This window comes from Peromyscus eremicus, chromosome 15 (genome assembly GCF_949786415.1).
Source record: "Peromyscus eremicus chromosome 15, PerEre_H2_v1, whole genome shotgun sequence".
Taxonomy (NCBI): domain Eukaryota; kingdom Metazoa; phylum Chordata; class Mammalia; order Rodentia; family Cricetidae; genus Peromyscus; species Peromyscus eremicus.
Window position 1 is genome coordinate 3,442,477 of NC_081431.1, and position 16,479 is coordinate 3,458,955.

The 16,479-nt window shown below is 49.0% G+C and overlaps 1 protein-coding gene across 2 annotated transcripts in view; it reads left to right on the forward strand.

Annotated features, from left to right (window-relative positions):
• Positions 1–16,097, forward strand: part of Traf5 (TNF receptor associated factor 5) — a 43,474-nt gene extending 27,377 nt beyond the window's left edge. For both annotated transcript variants that reach the window (XM_059280848.1, XM_059280849.1), the window contains exons 4-11: positions 388–489; positions 3,358–3,522; positions 4,522–4,599; positions 4,875–4,949; positions 7,412–7,504; positions 11,504–11,644; positions 13,596–13,764; positions 15,307–16,097. In XM_059280848.1, coding sequence (XP_059136831.1) covers positions 388–489; positions 3,358–3,522; positions 4,522–4,599; positions 4,875–4,949; positions 7,412–7,504; positions 11,504–11,644; positions 13,596–13,764; positions 15,307–15,884 — 1,401 coding nt within the window. In that variant the 3' untranslated portion in view covers positions 15,885–16,097. The remainder of the gene's footprint in view (positions 1–387; positions 490–3,357; positions 3,523–4,521; positions 4,600–4,874; positions 4,950–7,411; positions 7,505–11,503; positions 11,645–13,595; positions 13,765–15,306) is intronic.
• The last annotated feature ends 382 nt before the right edge of the window (positions 16,098–16,479 follow it).

Below are 16,479 nucleotides of genomic sequence, written 5' to 3' on the forward strand. Positions count from 1 at the left end.
CTTATAGAGGAAGCAAACCAATACACAATTTGTGCTGAAATAACCAACCAGCGCTTTCCAGGGGCTCTGACACTTACACCCGAGTGGGAAACAACCCTCAACCTTGGCCTCAGCCTCCTCTTGACTTTTGACTGTCTGGGGTCAAGCTCACCCTGTGCTTCCCCTAGCTGCAGCCTGCTATGTTGAGCGTTGAGTTGATGTGACTTCCTAGAAGTGTGTGTCTGAGGCAGTCTTTACTCTCAACGTGGTCTTGTGACATTTCCGTTTCAGCCACTGCCTGGAAGTTTCCATCCGCTGAGATAGACCTGAAGACCAATCTCACCATAGCTTCCTTTGCACCACCACAGTGCGCTGGAGGGTATGTGACTGATCGTGTCTGTATTTTAGGTGTTCAAAGACAACTGCTGCAAAAGAGAGGTCCTCAATTTATACGTCTACTGCAAAAACGCCCCCGGATGCAACGCCAGGATCATTCTGGGACGATTCCAGGTTGGTATCACTTAGGACCAGTGTTGCCCATGCCATCCTTCTGGTGGCACCCACTTAACCGTTCTGTGATGGGCCCTGGATGAGCCACGTAAAGGGTTCCCTGGGTTTCTCTCAGACTGTCCCCAATCTGGCAGTACCATGGGCACCAAGGGCGAAGGTGTAACCAAAGGGCTTGTTCTGTAGGAGCATGGAGAAAGCACCATCTGTATACTAGGATGTAATTATGGGAATGTTGAGTCAAGAAGAGGGTGCAGGGCTTAGCAGGCAAAAAGAACATTCCCAGTACCCCAGCATTCGGGAGGCAGAGGCAGGCAGAACTCTGTGAGTTTGAGGCCAGTCTGGTCTACAGAGTGAGTTCCAGGACAGGCAGGGTTACACAGAGAGAGACCCTGTCTCAAAACAAAACAAAAGGAAAAAAACCATCCAGCAGGGATGCATAATTGTGGGACCCCAGGGTGGGAGGCAGGCTGACTGGCACAGAGCAGAGCTGGGAGGGTCAGGCCTTCCCTCCAAGCCTTTGCTTTGTCTCTTGGTGCTGGGGACTGTGTGTTCTGGTCTATGTTGTGACCCGTGACAGAGACTGAGCCAGGCCACACAGGATGTGCCCTGCGAGCCAGGCACTGGTGGAGATGTGAACAGAGGTGTCAGGGAAGTGCAGGTGAGGGAGGTGGAGTCCTGGAAGAGACAGCTCATCCTATTGGGCTGAGGAAGGCACAGCCTTATCAGGCTCAATCTCACACAAGTGACTCAGCCACCTCTAGCTTCCAGGGAATTGCTTGGCAGCTGCTGAAATTTTCCCCTCACACCCACACTGTTTGGAACATGCATGGCAGATGACTCAGCCCTTCATCAAGCCTCCAGGAAACACACACACACACACACACACACACACACACACCACCCTGGGCACTGGGATGATAAATGTGTAGATGATTTCCCTGTCGCCCTGGGGGAGCTCACAGGACTCCATTGTTTTCTGTGCAACAGTCTGTTGCCGCTCATTTGAGTGACAGATTCTAGGCGAGGCTTTTTGTCCAGCTGTGTTGCCTCCAAGCCAGATAAACAAACGGGCTTGGAACGCCACGGAAAGCTGTGGGGAGCACACACAGGCTGTGGGGAGCAGACACAAGCTGTGGGGAGCACACACAGGCTGTGGGGAGCAGGATCTGCTTTCTGCAGCTGTTTGCCAAGCGCTCTCACTCATGTCTCCAGCGGCTTGTGTGGTGAGGTGGGGGAGCTCACAGGTCTGAGTGAATGTCAGCAGTTCAGGTGAGTCAAGGAGACTATCAGGAAGTTAGTCTGGGTTTTCAAAAGGCAAAAGGAAATAACTTTAACCTCATGCTGAGAAAGAAAACCTACTCCTCGGTTTCCCTTGAGAACAGGCAGCAAAGTGTTTCTGTTAAGAGCTAATAGTAGGGCTGGAGAGGTGGCTGAGCAGTTAAGAGCATCAGCTCTTCCAGAGGACCCTCGTTCCAGTTCCCAGCACCCACATGGTGGCTCACAGCCATCTCTAACTCCAGTTCCAGGGGATCCAATGCCCTCTTCTGGTCTCCTTGGGCATCAGGCACCCATGTGGTACACAGACAAAATACCCAGACACATTAAATAAATAAAATTTTAGAAAGGGTCAGTAGTAAAATGACTTGGGCTTTACATCTCCCCTGGTCCTCAGCCCACCCCTCCATTAAGAGCCTGACAGTAGGGTAGGCGAAATGGCCCGTCAGGAAAAAGTGCCGCCTCCAAGCCGAATGACCTGAGTTTGATTCCTGGAACCCACACGACAGAAGGAAACTAAACTTGTACAAGTTGTCTTCTGACCTCCACAAACACACCACCATGCCACCTGCACCCCCGCCCTTCACAAATACATGTAACAAAATTTTTTATTTTATTTTACTTATTAAAATATATATGGGGGTCTCACTATGTACCTCTGAATGACCTGGAACTCACTATAGAAACCAGGCTCCTGGAACTCAGAGGTCCATCTGCCTTTGCTCACGTAGTGCTAAGGTTAAGGGTGTGCACCACCACACCTGGTACTTAGACAGTATGCAGGCTCTGCATGGCTCCCATTTCTCCCCGCACCCTTCAGAGCAAACCAGCCATAGCAGTATGTGAGTGAACCAGCTCAGAAAGAGAGGTGGTCACGGAGATAAATGAGCGTGGGCCACATCTGGGCCAGCTGTGTGAAGGTGTCCTGTGGAGAGACAGGTTCTTGTGCCTCAGCAGGGTTGTAGTAACTTGGAGTCATGAGGTGTTTTCAGTGTCTGGTGTGTCAAGCCCTGAATAAATACCTTCAGTTCACTCGTGCCCTGATTAAGAACATTCCAGGTTATCTAACTGAACAAAGCCTGACCGTCCTCCTCCTGCCCGGGAACCTGCCTTCTCTCCTTGTGTCTCCCCCATCGTTAGTCTGTACCCCACTTCTGGGGAGTCAGCTGCTCCCTTCCTTCCTTCTGATTGTCCTACCTCTGCTGTGCAGAGATTAATAGAAGATGCTGGGATGGGGATGGGAAAAAACACAAACAGAAATCCCACAGAGACCTGCCACACTCACTGGAAAGGCTGGAGAGAATGCCCATGACCTGGCACTTCATACAGGAGCAGGCACTGGATTCTCTAAACAAACTTCATGTTGTTGCCCCCTAAACCCTCCCAGACCTTACCCCACACAATCTCCTAATTCCTGACAAGCCAGACCAGCTTTCACAGTGCCAGCCCCAGCAGCCTCTCTGCCCTTGTCCTCAGAAGAGGCAGTGGGTCTCCATGACAGCTGGGGAGAGGCCGGCCCGGCTGGCCCTTGGCTCTCTGCCCAGCTGTGCCCCACACTGGCCCCGCCCCTGGGGCTGCTGTCACCTGATGCAGGACCATCTTCAGCACTGCTCCTTCCAAACCATGCCCTGCCCTAACGAGAGCTGCCGGGAAGCCATGCTCCGGAAAGACGTGAAGGAGCATCTGAGCGCGTACTGCCAGTTCCGAGAGGAGAAGTGCTTTTACTGCAAAAGGGACGTGGTGGTCACCAACTTGCAGGTGAGAGCAGGCACCCGTGGGTGGCCATGCATGCAGCTCAGATGGGACTCAGAAGTGCATTCTTTTCTTATTTGTACTGAATTTGGACTAAGGAGAGGATTTACCTGGCTGGGGATGTCGCTCGGTTGATAGGGTGTTTAACTAGCATGCAGAAAGCCCTGGATTTGATCTCTAGCATGGCATAAACCAGGCATGGTGGCTCACACCTCTCATCCCAGCACTTGGAGGCAGGAGGATGAACAGCTCATCCTCGGCTTCTTCGCATTAGGCCAGTCTGGGCTACACAAGACCCTGTCTCTAAACGGATGTGGTTTTGTATCATCTGGGGCTGGAGCTGGAGCTCAGCTGGTAACATGCTCACCTAACATTCACAAGGCTATAAGTTTAACCCCACCACACAAACCAGGTGATACATACCTGTCCTCTCAGAGCTTGAAAAGTGGAGGCAGGAGATCTGAAGTTCAAGGATGGTTCATCCTTGGCTGTATAAATAGGTAGTTCTCAAATAGCGGGGAGAGGGGGGAGAAGTTTGAGATTCTGCAAAGAACTCTTAAGCCTTTTCCTTGGTGGGACTCTACATTTACTGTTGATGACAGTAGCATTGGGCCCCTGCTGCAAATATGGGAAATGAGATGCAAGGCCTGGGTCACGTGGAGGCGATGATAATGGCTGCTCTCTGGATTCTGTTACCTGGCTGGAGGAGCAGGATATCAACATGGAGACCACGGGCACTCTTACATGTACAGAGGGGCCTCGCTAGTCCATCCCCAAGCTGACTTTTTTGTGCCCCAAGCCTTCTGATCTTTCAGACACTCAGAAATTTTAATTTTTTAGTTGAATTAATTTACATCAAGAAAGCAAGCACCTCTAATCTTTTTTTGAAACTGGGCGATAATTGCCTATGAAGAGCAAGCCACATGATGTGTCTCTCCAGAGACATATATATGAACACCTTGAGGCAAGAGATCTTGGCTTTGTTTCCCACACACTCTGTTTCAGGATCATGAGGAAAACGTGTGTCCTGCGTACCCGGTGTCTTGTCCTAACAAGTGTCTGAGGACTATTCCAAGAACCGAGGTGAGTGAACAGTCCTCCTTGGAGAGTATAGGGGAAACATTTAGCAATCCTTGCGGTGTGGGTTTCATGAGAACCGTAGACAAAGGCCTGAGGATTCCATAACCCTGTGATGACTCCGCCTGTCTTCTGGGGCCGGCCCTTGCACGCCCTTCTGTTTTCACCAGAGTTTCTCCTGCTGTTCCTCACTTCCTCTCAAGTGGCCCTTGGTTCCCTGATTATAGCAAACAGTTGAAGAATCCGTGTGTTCCCACAGCTTAGGCTGTCCCATTTTGTAGGTGAACGAACACCTCACTGTGTGTCCTGAGGCGGAGCAAGACTGTCCCTTTAAGCACTACGGCTGTACTGTCAAGGTAAGGTGTGGGTCATCTTCATCTCTGCCTCTGTAATTCACTGTGAGTTCATTTTCTTTTTTAACTCTATTCAGGATACAGAAGGGCAGAAGGACACCAGAACTTTAGGACTACAATGGAGTTACGGCTTTCCAGAGAAACAGAACTCCTACATGCATACATATTTGCACATGTATATGTTATGTTCATGTATCTGTTCACACAGATGTGTAGGGAGACTCATTCTGCTGTTGTGAGATTCATGTGCCCCACATCTGCAAATCAGCAGACTGAACTCTCGGGCTGGAGTTTCTGTGTTGAGGTCATGAGAAGTCTGCACCTAGGCCTTCAGCTGACTAGACAAGGCCCACCCACATTATAGTTGGATCATCTTTACTTAAGGTTGACCAGTTGTAATCATGTCTATACCTAGACTAGTTGTCATTGAACACAGCCTAACCAGGTTGTCACATAAATCCAACCATGGCAGTAATTCTGATTCTGCTCTGTTGTGTCTACCAGGGTTAGGAACTCTTCAGAGTCATCCTTCTCGTGATTCCTGGGTTTATGGTACCACTGTATATCACTAAATGTTTTGAAACAAAGAGATCTGAGGCTGTGGGCATAGCTCCATAGTAGAGTACCTGCCTGGCAGATGTGAGGGAGGCATTGAGTTGGATTCCTAGCACTGGGGAAAGAAATTGCTGAAATAAAGTGATTTGAAATCATGCTTTAAAATCATTTTCAATATGTTAAAACAGCTTTAAAATAATTACTCAGCAAGTTGTATAAAATAAACTAGAGAGAACAAAGTTTGACCTCTACTTCAGGCCTTTTGGCAGATTCCATTTGTTCAGAATAGAAGCTGAAACATCATGCTGAGTATTCTATGAGTCTAATTACCCCAATTATATTTTTAACATAAGTACATTTTTTAGTTTAAAAAAAATAAATTAAAATTTGACTAGTCAGTGGTAGAGCACATTAGGAGCTTGCTGGTTAATCCCTAGCACCATGTCTATCAATAGGAGCCTTGAAATAGATTGTGAGAACCCGTGGTTATGTTAGCTGCAGAAGGGTCAGGGTTACCTCTCAGGGTGGTGTGGCAGCATTACATCTAGTGCTGAAAAGACTTTACAGTCAGGCTCCACCTCCAGCTGAGCTGTGTTCTAGTGCTAACCTCAGTGTCAAGAGCTGAGGGTTGGTAGGGGAGTTGTTCTCTGGAACCTTCCTTGGAGCATCTGGCTACCAAGGGGCCAGCCCTCCACTGAAGGGAAGCTGAGGACGTATGTTTGCGTAGAAACATAGGGGAATATGGATCTTTGCTTTTATTAGCAGTAGACTGTCAGCCATTAAGCAGTGTAACTATCAGGGGAGATGTAGCCATTCCTTCTCTCAAATGTGTGACTCTTGAGTGCAACAAATTTGCACAGGCAAAAATTAAAAGCAGGCTGCAGGCTCACTGTCCCCTGCAGCAGGGCATATAGAAATGTGCTCTGGAGAAGAGGGAGCTGGGCCAGGCTTAAAACCAGTCTGCAGAGACCATTCATGGGCATAGCTGAGTGGTGGAGACCATGCATGGGCATAGCTGAGTGGTGGAGACCATGCATGGGCATGGCTGAGTGGTGAAGACCATGCATGGGCATGGCTGAGTGGTGGAGACCATGTATGGGGATGGCTGAGTGGTGGAGACCAATGCATGGGGATGGCTGAGTGGTGGAGACCATGCATGGGGATAGCTGAGTGGTGGAGACCAATGCATGGGCATGGCTGAGTGGTGGAGACCATGAATGGGCATGGCTGAGTGGTGGAGACCATGCATGGGGACAGCTGAGTGGTGAAGACCATGCATGGGCATGGCTGAGTGGTGGAGACCAGGTATGGGGATAGCTGAATGGTGGAGAGACCATGCATGGGCATGGCTGAATGGTGGAGACCATGCATGGGCATAGCTGAGTGGTGGAGACCATGCATGGGCATGGCTGAGTGGTGGAGACCATGAATGGGCATAGCTGAGTGGTGGAGACCATGCATGGGCATAGCTGAGTGGTGGAGACCATGCATGGGCATAGCTGAATGGTGGAGAGACCATGCATGGGCATAGCTGAGTGGTGGAGACCATGCATGGGCATGGCTGAGTGGTGGAGACCATGCATGGGCATGGCTGAGTGGTGGAGACCATGCATGGGCATAGCTGAGTGGTGGCTATGCCTGCACCAAGGCAGGAAGAAAGTCAGCAGTGGAGTTTTGGTAGCAGCCTGGTTCATTGTCTTGTGAGCTCGTTTGGTCCTGGCTGCTGGAGAATTCTAAAGCTGAGAAAGGACCCAGGGGAGTCATTTTTCCTGCATCTCTCTAGAAAAAAAATTGCATAGGGAAACTAAGTTGGTAAAGTTGCTGAGGTTCTGTGTTAACCGTGTACTTGTCACCTGCTTCGTTTGGGGAGCTTCTCAATAACTGGACTTCACTTTTGCTTTGTATTGAAGGGCAAGAGGGGGAACTTGCAGGAGCATGAGCAGGCAGCCCTGCGGGACCACATGCTTCTGGTTTTAGAGAAGAACTTCCGACTAGAACAGCAGGTGAGTCGTGGGACCACGTGGGAAGGGGCAGGGCAGTCGCTGACACTTAGCTACTATGTTTTTTTCATACTCTTTCTGGTTCCATGTAAGCTGATTAAAGGCACATGCTTTTCTACTAGTGGCCAGTTATGCCCTTGATGTTATAGAACCTTTGAGCTGGAAGGTGCCTTTGAGTTCTTTGGGTTTATCACCTCCTGCAGATGAACTAAGATCAAAGAAGCCTGAAGTTTGTAACCTGTAAGTGGCAAACTGGATCTCAAGCCAGCACTATCAGTGGCTTACCGTCCACTCCACAGCCTTTGCACATACCCTTTGTCCTTACTGAGCACCTACTAACTGTTTGATATTTTAAAGTTAGATCAGTCAGAGCATTACAGTAGTCGAAGGTTTGTTCTAAGTACTATGGGCTTCATGAACTTTGATGTAGAGCTAAGCTGCCTTGGAGAAGCTTTGTAACCCGATAAACACATATTAACTTCATACGTACTCACTGACCCTGGCTGTCAAGCCTGTCATGGTTCCTGAAATGTTCACAGCATCCAAGAGCAGTTATTAGGAAGTTAATTATGTCGCAGGACCATTTTGGAAGACTTTACAGGCCTGATGTCAGAGAAGAAGTTTACCAGTGCAGATTATTTTGTGATGTCCAATTCCATGTCACAGTGGGTGTGTGCTTTTCGGGGTCACAGCCAGGAGAAAATTAGAAATCCAGACTCAGCAGTAACTGGTCACAGGCCTGCTGCCTGGGAACTGCGGGTTCTTTATATTCTCCCTATGCATGCACCCACTGATTGAACAGACAGTATATGCAAGGTATAGGGTTCATTGTTAGGGACACTGAGTCACAGAAGACATAGCCTCTCCATGAAGAATCATGGAAATATGAACAGATAAGTGGCTATGCCTTCTGGAACACAATAATGCTGTGTGGGATATGGAGGCTGCAGCAAGGTACTCTGGGAAAACCGTGGAAGGCTTCTCAGGGTAGGCTACCCAAGCTGTACCTTTGTTTGCTTTATTTTTAATTATGTGTATGGGGAGTTGTAGATGTAACCAACCGTCTTATTAAATAAGAAACACAGAACCAGTGCAAAGAAGAAAGCCAAGAGATCAGAGCTAAGAGCCTTACCCACCTGCTGCAGCTAGCCTCTTCAGCCAAGAGACCTCTCCGAAAGAGAGCTACTTCCTGTCTGTTTGTCTTTATATAGACTTTCTGTTCTGCCTTCTCATTGGTTGTAAAACCAACCACATGACTGCCTCATCACTGTCTGTTGTACAGCCCTCCAGGTCTTCTATGGTATTAAGATTAAAGGCTTGTATCTCCAATGCTGGCTGTATACTTGAACACACAGAGATCTACCTAGCTCTGCCTACCAAATTCTAGGATTAAAGGCGTGCGCCACAAACGCCCAGCTCTGCTATGGCTTGCTATTAGCTCTGACCCCCAGGCAACTTTATTTATTAACATACAAATAAAATCACATTTCAGTAAAAATAAAATACCACCATAGAGAGTGTATCAGATCTGGAGTATAGGCAGCTGTGAGCTGCCCAACATGGGTTCTAGAAACTGAACTCAGCTCCTCTGTAAGAGCAGTATGTGTTCTTAACTACTGAGCCGTCTCTCCAGTTCCCCAGGCTGACACTGAAGGGAAACAGTGTGTGCAGGAGGAGGGCGTGTGCCCAGACAGGCTGGCATAAAGGGTACTGCAGTTTAAAGAAATGGAGTAGTAGAGTGCCTGAACTCCCGAGTGTGACACAGGAATGTCTGGAGACTGAGGTGTGGGATCTAGACAGCAGTGACCTTCTGTGTAAACCTGACACTGTGTGTTCAGGTATTGCTTTACTTATGCATATTCTGCCTTGTTTCAAAAGAGATTTAAGGATCAAAAGTTAGAACTAATGTGTTTCAGTGTTTGGCTTATTAAAAATGTAATAGAGTGGCATTTCCATTAAAATAGGTACAATTACCTATTATCTTTATGGCTGGTAGTGAGGGTGCTGGAGCCAGAAGGCCTGAGCCTGCAGGCTACACACCCATCTACTTCACTTCTCTGCCCCCCCCCACCGTTTCCTCATTTGTAAATGGGATGTGGTAGATGGGAGCGGGGGAATGCGTTTGCACTCTCAGGATAGTGCCTGGTACACAAGAAGCATTTCAGTATTGAGGGGAACGGAGATGCTGGAAATGATGTTGGTGGGAGCCATCCCTGCACCAGTGGACTGCAGATAACATGGAGGCATTCTGAGGCTGAAGTGGCATGCTCAGGAGGCAGAGAATCTGGGAATGGTATCTGAGATGGGCACCACGAGAACAGGAGCTGGTTAGAAGCGGGGGGGGGGGGGACTGCCAAGTGGGCTTCATGGCCATTTGTCTGTCATTCATCAAACACACATCCAGTGTCTTCCATCTAAGGGATTGCGCTGGGTTCAGAGAATAAAGGAGTGAGTCTCAGCAAGCACTCTAGTGGAAGAAAAGAAGAAAAAAACACTAAAAGCAAGTTGTGAGGGGCATGAAGGAGCTACGGGTGGGTATCAGTGAGACTAGGAGGGCCTGGGTGGGTGATGTGGGTAAGGAAATATTCCCAGAGGCGGTGCCTTTGAGCGGCTGCACTGAAAAGGTAATTTCTGGATGAGGAAGTCCCCTGGTAGACGCAGGTACTGAACAGTCTTGCCGGATGCACATGGGTTAGCTAGGTGCTGTGCAGTCTTGTTGGACAGGATGCACATGGGTTAGAAATGAGTGTGAAGCCACAAGGGTATCAGAAGATACAGAGCCCCCAGTTTCCTTTGAAAAAAAAAAAAGCCACTGGAGACGTTGAAACAGGAAAAATAGAAGACCAGATTTGTCTCTTGGTGTTGCTGGTTGTGATATGGAATATGAACTGGAGATACTTTTCCAGCACCAACTGGTACCAGGCTCCATACAGCTGCTGTGAGATCCAGGATGATCTCAGCTTCCATGAAGGGAACACTCCTGTGTGAGGGGAGAAGGTCTCAGGGTGGGATCAGGTGTGAAGCATCACAGCCTAGGAAAGAATTGATAAAAACTGTGATTGCTAAACAGATAGGACGTGTGTGATGTGTGTGTGTGTGTGTGTTGTATCATCTGTGGGGGGTGTCTGTCTGTATGTGTGCATGTGTATGTGTGTGGTACACCTGAAATTCTAGCACTTGGAAAGTGGAGGCAAGAAGGCTAGGTCACCTGAGCTATGTAGCTACTTCCAGGTCAGCCTGGGCCACAGACTCTCAAAAACCAGAAACCAAGCAAACACACAAATGAGACGGAGTGAGAACTGGCTGTAAGAGCTTTTCTCTGTGTAATGTTGTGAGTGGAAGTTGGCCAGCATTCAGACTGAATGGGATCACTCTTAGGTTTCTGGTTGTTCCCCTCACATAGATTACAAACTCTGGGCTGGCAGGGTGGCTGAGTGAGTAAGAGCACTTGCTGCGCAAGCATGAGGACCTGAGTGGAGGGCCAGTGGCCCAAGTCCAGGCTCGGTGAGAGACCGTCTCAAGGGGCAGGTCCAGAGCAGCAGAGGAAGCTGCAGACGTGCGTGTGTGCACACACGGATGGATTGTGGTGACTAAGTTTAGCAGTGCTCACCTAGTTTGGCTACACTTGCTTGTGAGCTGACAGTTACCCGAGGGGCCTCTTTGGGGATGAAGGGCAGAGACAGAGCTGGCAGGAATTCGGTGAGGCGCTGACAGGTGTCTGTCTGACGGCGAGCAATGAAAGAGTGCACCAAGGCAGTGTATCGAGTCCAGCCACGTGACACCCCGACTGGCTGGCCGTCACCGCGGGTCAGGGATGGAACAGTCTATGGGTCTGGTTTTAGAGACTACCTGCAAATACTTTCTTGAATTACATGGGACTCTGCCCATCAACACTGCCCTGGAAATGCACATGTACCGTTTCCCTCTAGAAAATGTTACCCCATGAGCCTGTGTGGGTGCAATTAATGACTCGTCTCTCCTTGTTCACATGCCTGTTACTAGATCTCTGAATTATATCAGAGTCTCGAACAGAAAGAAAGCAAGATCCAGCAGCTGGCGGACACCGTGAAGAAGTTTGAAAAGGAGTTTAAGCAGTTTACACAGATGTTTGGCAGAAATGGAAGTTTCCTCTCAAACGTCCAGGTAAGGAATGGACAGACAGCCAGGGGTTGAGAGTGCTGACTCAGAGGCTCACAGCCACCTATAACTCCAGTTCCAGGGGAAGTGATACTCTCTTCTGGTCTCACAGGCTCCTGCATACACGCGGTGCATACAGATATACTCGGGCACACACACATATGCATAAAATAATTTTTTTTTTAAGAAAAGAAGGGCTAGAGACATGGCTCAGCAGGTAAGAGCACTTGCTGCTCTTGCAGTGGACCTGGGTTCAATTCCCAGCACCCACATGGTGGTAGTTTACAACCATCCATGATTCCAGTTCCAGGGCATCCAATACCCAATTCTGACCTCTGCAGGCACCAAGCAACTACAGCATGCACAGACATACATGCAGGCAAAACACTCACACATAAAATAAACTAATATAAATCCTTTAAAGCAAAGAAAACCATCCAGGTGAGACCTGGCTTTTCCATTCAAAGCTGTGACCTGCCTTCAGTCAGCACTGCTGGCTGAAGCCCCTCACTGGGGGTTTTCCTCTTAACCTTTAAAATGGAAACCATTTCAAATGCATAGGAGAGCTGCCAGAGTCAGGGGGCGCCAGAGTCAGTCAGGGGGTGCCAGAGTCAGGGGGCTCCAGAGTCAGGGGGTGCCAGAGTCAGAGGATACCAGAGTCAGGGGGTGCCAGAGTCAGGGGGCACCAGAGTCAGGGGGCGCCAAAGTCAGGGGGTGCCAGAGGCAGGGGGCACCAGAGTCAGGGGATGCCAGGGGCAGGGGGCACCAGAGTCAGGGGATGCCAGGGGCAGGGGGTGCCAGAGTCAGGGGGTGCCAGCAGCACCTGCACAGCCCCCGTCCCCGGCAACTCCTTGTCCCAGTCACTGTTTCTGGCACTCTGAGCTCCTCTGGCTGTGCGGCATGCACCACCAGAAAGAATATGCATGTGCCGTGGCCTGCCTCTGATAGTAACACAACTGCTTTCATGACCCAGTGTATTTACCAATGTTGGTACTGTAACATTTATACCATACTTTCATAGTATGTATGAAAACCAGGGTTTTAATTCATGGGCTAATTTCCCTGATTGAGACACATCGAGAACATAGTTCTGCATTTTGAAGACAAGAAAGCAAAATCATTAATTACCCTTGGAAGAGCATGTGTTAAACCTCACTAAAATAGAGTATAAAAAAAAAATCACTTGATGGATCACAAATGTTAGATAATCACAAGCAGATTCCTAATAGATAAAAGTTCTCATTATGAGATTTGCAGTGGAAAATTTTAAGATTATATAATGTGGGCAATGTATTTGAAATTTGTTTTGTTCCGGAAAATCTGGGCCACATAAACTCTACTTATCCAGTACATCATATACATATATGCATACATATATGCACATGTTCTACATGTGCTGTGCATGTATGTTCAGATGTGTGTGCATATATACATGTGTGAACACGTCCAGAAAAAAGAAGCCTATCATACTATTATTCCTGGCATGTTTCTAAACAGAGACCAGCAGGGTGGAATTAAGACTGTATGGGCAAGGCAAACAGATTAATGCCCTCCATCTGAGAGAACCATGGCGCATGTAGGCCTCTTCCAGACCATGTCCTGCTCTGCCTGGGCCAGAACAGGGGCCTGGTCTGTCTCAGCTTCCTTACAGAGGCGGGGCTGGGAGAATGGCTTCTCAGGGAAGGACATGCTAAGGCCAGAGGATGACAGCCAAAGAACACGTATGTAAGTGGAGGGGGACTTCAGACACATTAAGAAAAGCTCAAAGATTCACCAGAAGCGTTCAGATGGGAGAGGGGGATGGGAAAGGCAGGGGCTGGTGAATTTTCTCTCTGGACTGTGTCGCTTTCTTTTCATTGGTGGATAATATGTGAAATATCTGCATTAAAATTCAGTCTCAACAAATTATGAATTTATTGTCTAATTTCCAAATCTGATGCTCTTCTTGCACTGCCAGACTCTGACCAGTCACATCGACAAGTCGGCCTGGCTGGAGGCACAGGTGCGGCAGCTGCTACAAACAGTCAACCAGCAGCAAAGCAGGTCTGACCTGCGGTCTCTGGTGGAAGCCATCGACAGCGTGAAGCAGAAGATTAGCCTGCTGGAAACCAGTGACCAGAGATTAGGTGTGTGGCAGTCCACTCCTCTCATGACTTCCCTGCATGCGTCTGTGAGAGCAGCTAACACCTCCAACATGTCACAGCCCAGCTCAGGGATAAACTGGCTGAATCCTGTTTGTGAAGCTGCCTAGGCCAAATCGAGGTTGACCCTGATGTGGGGGAGTCAGACAAGGCCCTGAGACAGCCCCAGCAGTCCCAAGAGCAGGGGCCGTGACTGTCAAGAGCAGGGGGATAATAATAAGCTAAGGGGGAGGTAATGGATGCCTGGGTGTCTTGGGTGTAGAAAACTAGGAGAGGGCTTGGCTACTAAAAGGCACACAAGGGCCAGTGAGATGGCACAGCGGGTGATCTGCTGTGCAGTCAAGATGACCAGTGTGTTAGTTACTTTCCTGTTGCTGTGATGAAATACCATGGCCGAGGCAGCTGACAGACAGTAAGAGTCCATCACCAGCACACAGGGAGCGTGGCAGCAGGCAGGCAGGCAGGCAGGCAGGCATGCGCTGGAGCAGCAGCTGAGAGCTCACGTCTCTATCCACAAACAGCAAGCAGAGGGCGCTAACCTCAAGCCCAGTGACACACCTCCTCCAACAAGGCCACGCCTTCTAATCCTCCCCAAACAGCCACCAACTGGAGACCAAGGGCACAACTCATTCAAACCACAAGACCCAGAGTTTGACTTCTGGAGCCCACAGAGTAGAGGGAAAGAGCCAACCACTGAAAGTTATCCTGTGACCTCCACGTGTATGCTGTGGCACAAATGTGCCTGCACACACACACACACACACACACACACACACACACACACACAAAATAATAATAATAATAATAATAATAATAATAATAATAATAATAAAGCTTTTTATGTAAAATGCATTATAGGGACAGGGGAGACCACTCAATGGATAAAGCATTTCTTTCTGCATAAACATGGACTGGAGTTTGAATCCTGAGAGCCTTGTGAATGCCGAGTAAGCTTGAGAGCTCCTGTAATCCTAGCACCCTGGAGGCTGAGACAGGACCCCCAGGACAAGCTCGCTGAGACAGCAGGGATTGGTTCAGCGAGAGACCTGCCCCAAAGGCTAAAGGACAGTTGAGGAAGACACTCAACATCAACTCTGGCCTCTATATGCACACACATGCACACACACATGCAAGAATGCATAGACACTTACATCACACACACACACACACACACACACACACACACACACACACACACACTAGTTAAAGAAGCATAAGGCTGAGCATGAGAATTCACTTGAGGTGAATGCCCAGTGTATCTTATACTTAGGCAAGCTTCAGGGTAAGAGGACACATCTCTGTGTGCTTGGTGTCAGCTTACCAAGGCGTGGCATCCACTGAGTTAGTGTTAGTATGTGTGTGGTACCCCTGCATGTAGTACCCCTGCATGTGGTACCCCTGAATGTGGTACACGTGCGTGCGGTACACGTGTAGATGCTATGCTTAGCTTGACTTTGCCAGCATTTCACCGGCACTGTTTGGCTAGCAAGCCTGTGCTGCAGCTTCCTGTTCTGTGTTTCCTTTCAGTTGTTCTGGAGGGGGAGACCAGCAAGCATGACGCACACATTAATATCCACAAGGCACAGCTGAATAAGAATGAAGAACGATTTAAGCTGCTGGAGGGCGCCTGCTACAGTGGCAAGCTCATCTGGAAGGTGACAGATTACAAGGTGAAGAAGAGGGAGGCCATGGAGGGACACACAGTGTCCGTCTTCAGCCAGCCCTTCTATACCAGCCGCTGCGGCTACCGGCTCTGCGCCAGAGCGTACCTGAACGGCGATGGGTCTGGGAAGGGGACTCACCTGTCCCTGTACTTTGTGGTGATGAGGGGTGAGTTTGACTCACTGTTACAGTGGCCGTTCAGGCAGAGGGTGACCCTGATGCTTTTGGACCAGAGTGGCAAGAAGAACCACATTGTGGAGACCTTCAGAGCTGACCCCAACAGTAGCAGCTTCCGAAGGCCTGACGGCGAGATGAACATCGCCTCGGGCTGTCCCCGCTTTGTGTCACACTCCACTCTGGAGAATTCCAAGAACACCTACATCAAAGACGACACCCTGTTCTTGAAAGTGGCCGTGGATTTAACTGACTTGGAGGATCTGTAATGTTAACCGAAAAGAAGCACAGGGGGCAGACAACATCGTTGAAGCCCAGACCTCTAGACTGAACGTGCTTTTGGTGTTGGCCTTTTGCCTTTAAGGTCTGAGTGTTATCTTTTTCTCCTGGATCCCGCCCCAGTGTGAAACTTAAAACTCTTAGACTATTGCTGTTATTTATATTTTTATATTTTCTGAAAATTATAATGATCTTGACAGTAAGGCCTGAGGCTTCTCTCTCTCTCTCACTGATGTTAGGGAAGTGCCACGGGGGGTCTAGTACTGAATGTGATTGAGTGCTCAGAGGCAGAATTCCCAGTTGACAAACTGGCAGTGGCGGTGCACACACACACACACACACACACACACACACACACACACACACACACACCACGCACACCACGCACACTTTTAATCCCAGCACTCAGGAGGCAGAGGCAGGTGGATCTCTGAGTTTGAGGCCAGCCTGTCTACAGAGTGAGTTCCAGGACAGCCAGGACTACACAGAGAAACCCTGTATCGAAAAACCTAAAAAAAAAAGGAAAGTGGTGGTGGCACACACCTTTAATCCCAACACGGGAGGCAGAGCCAGGTGGATCTCTGT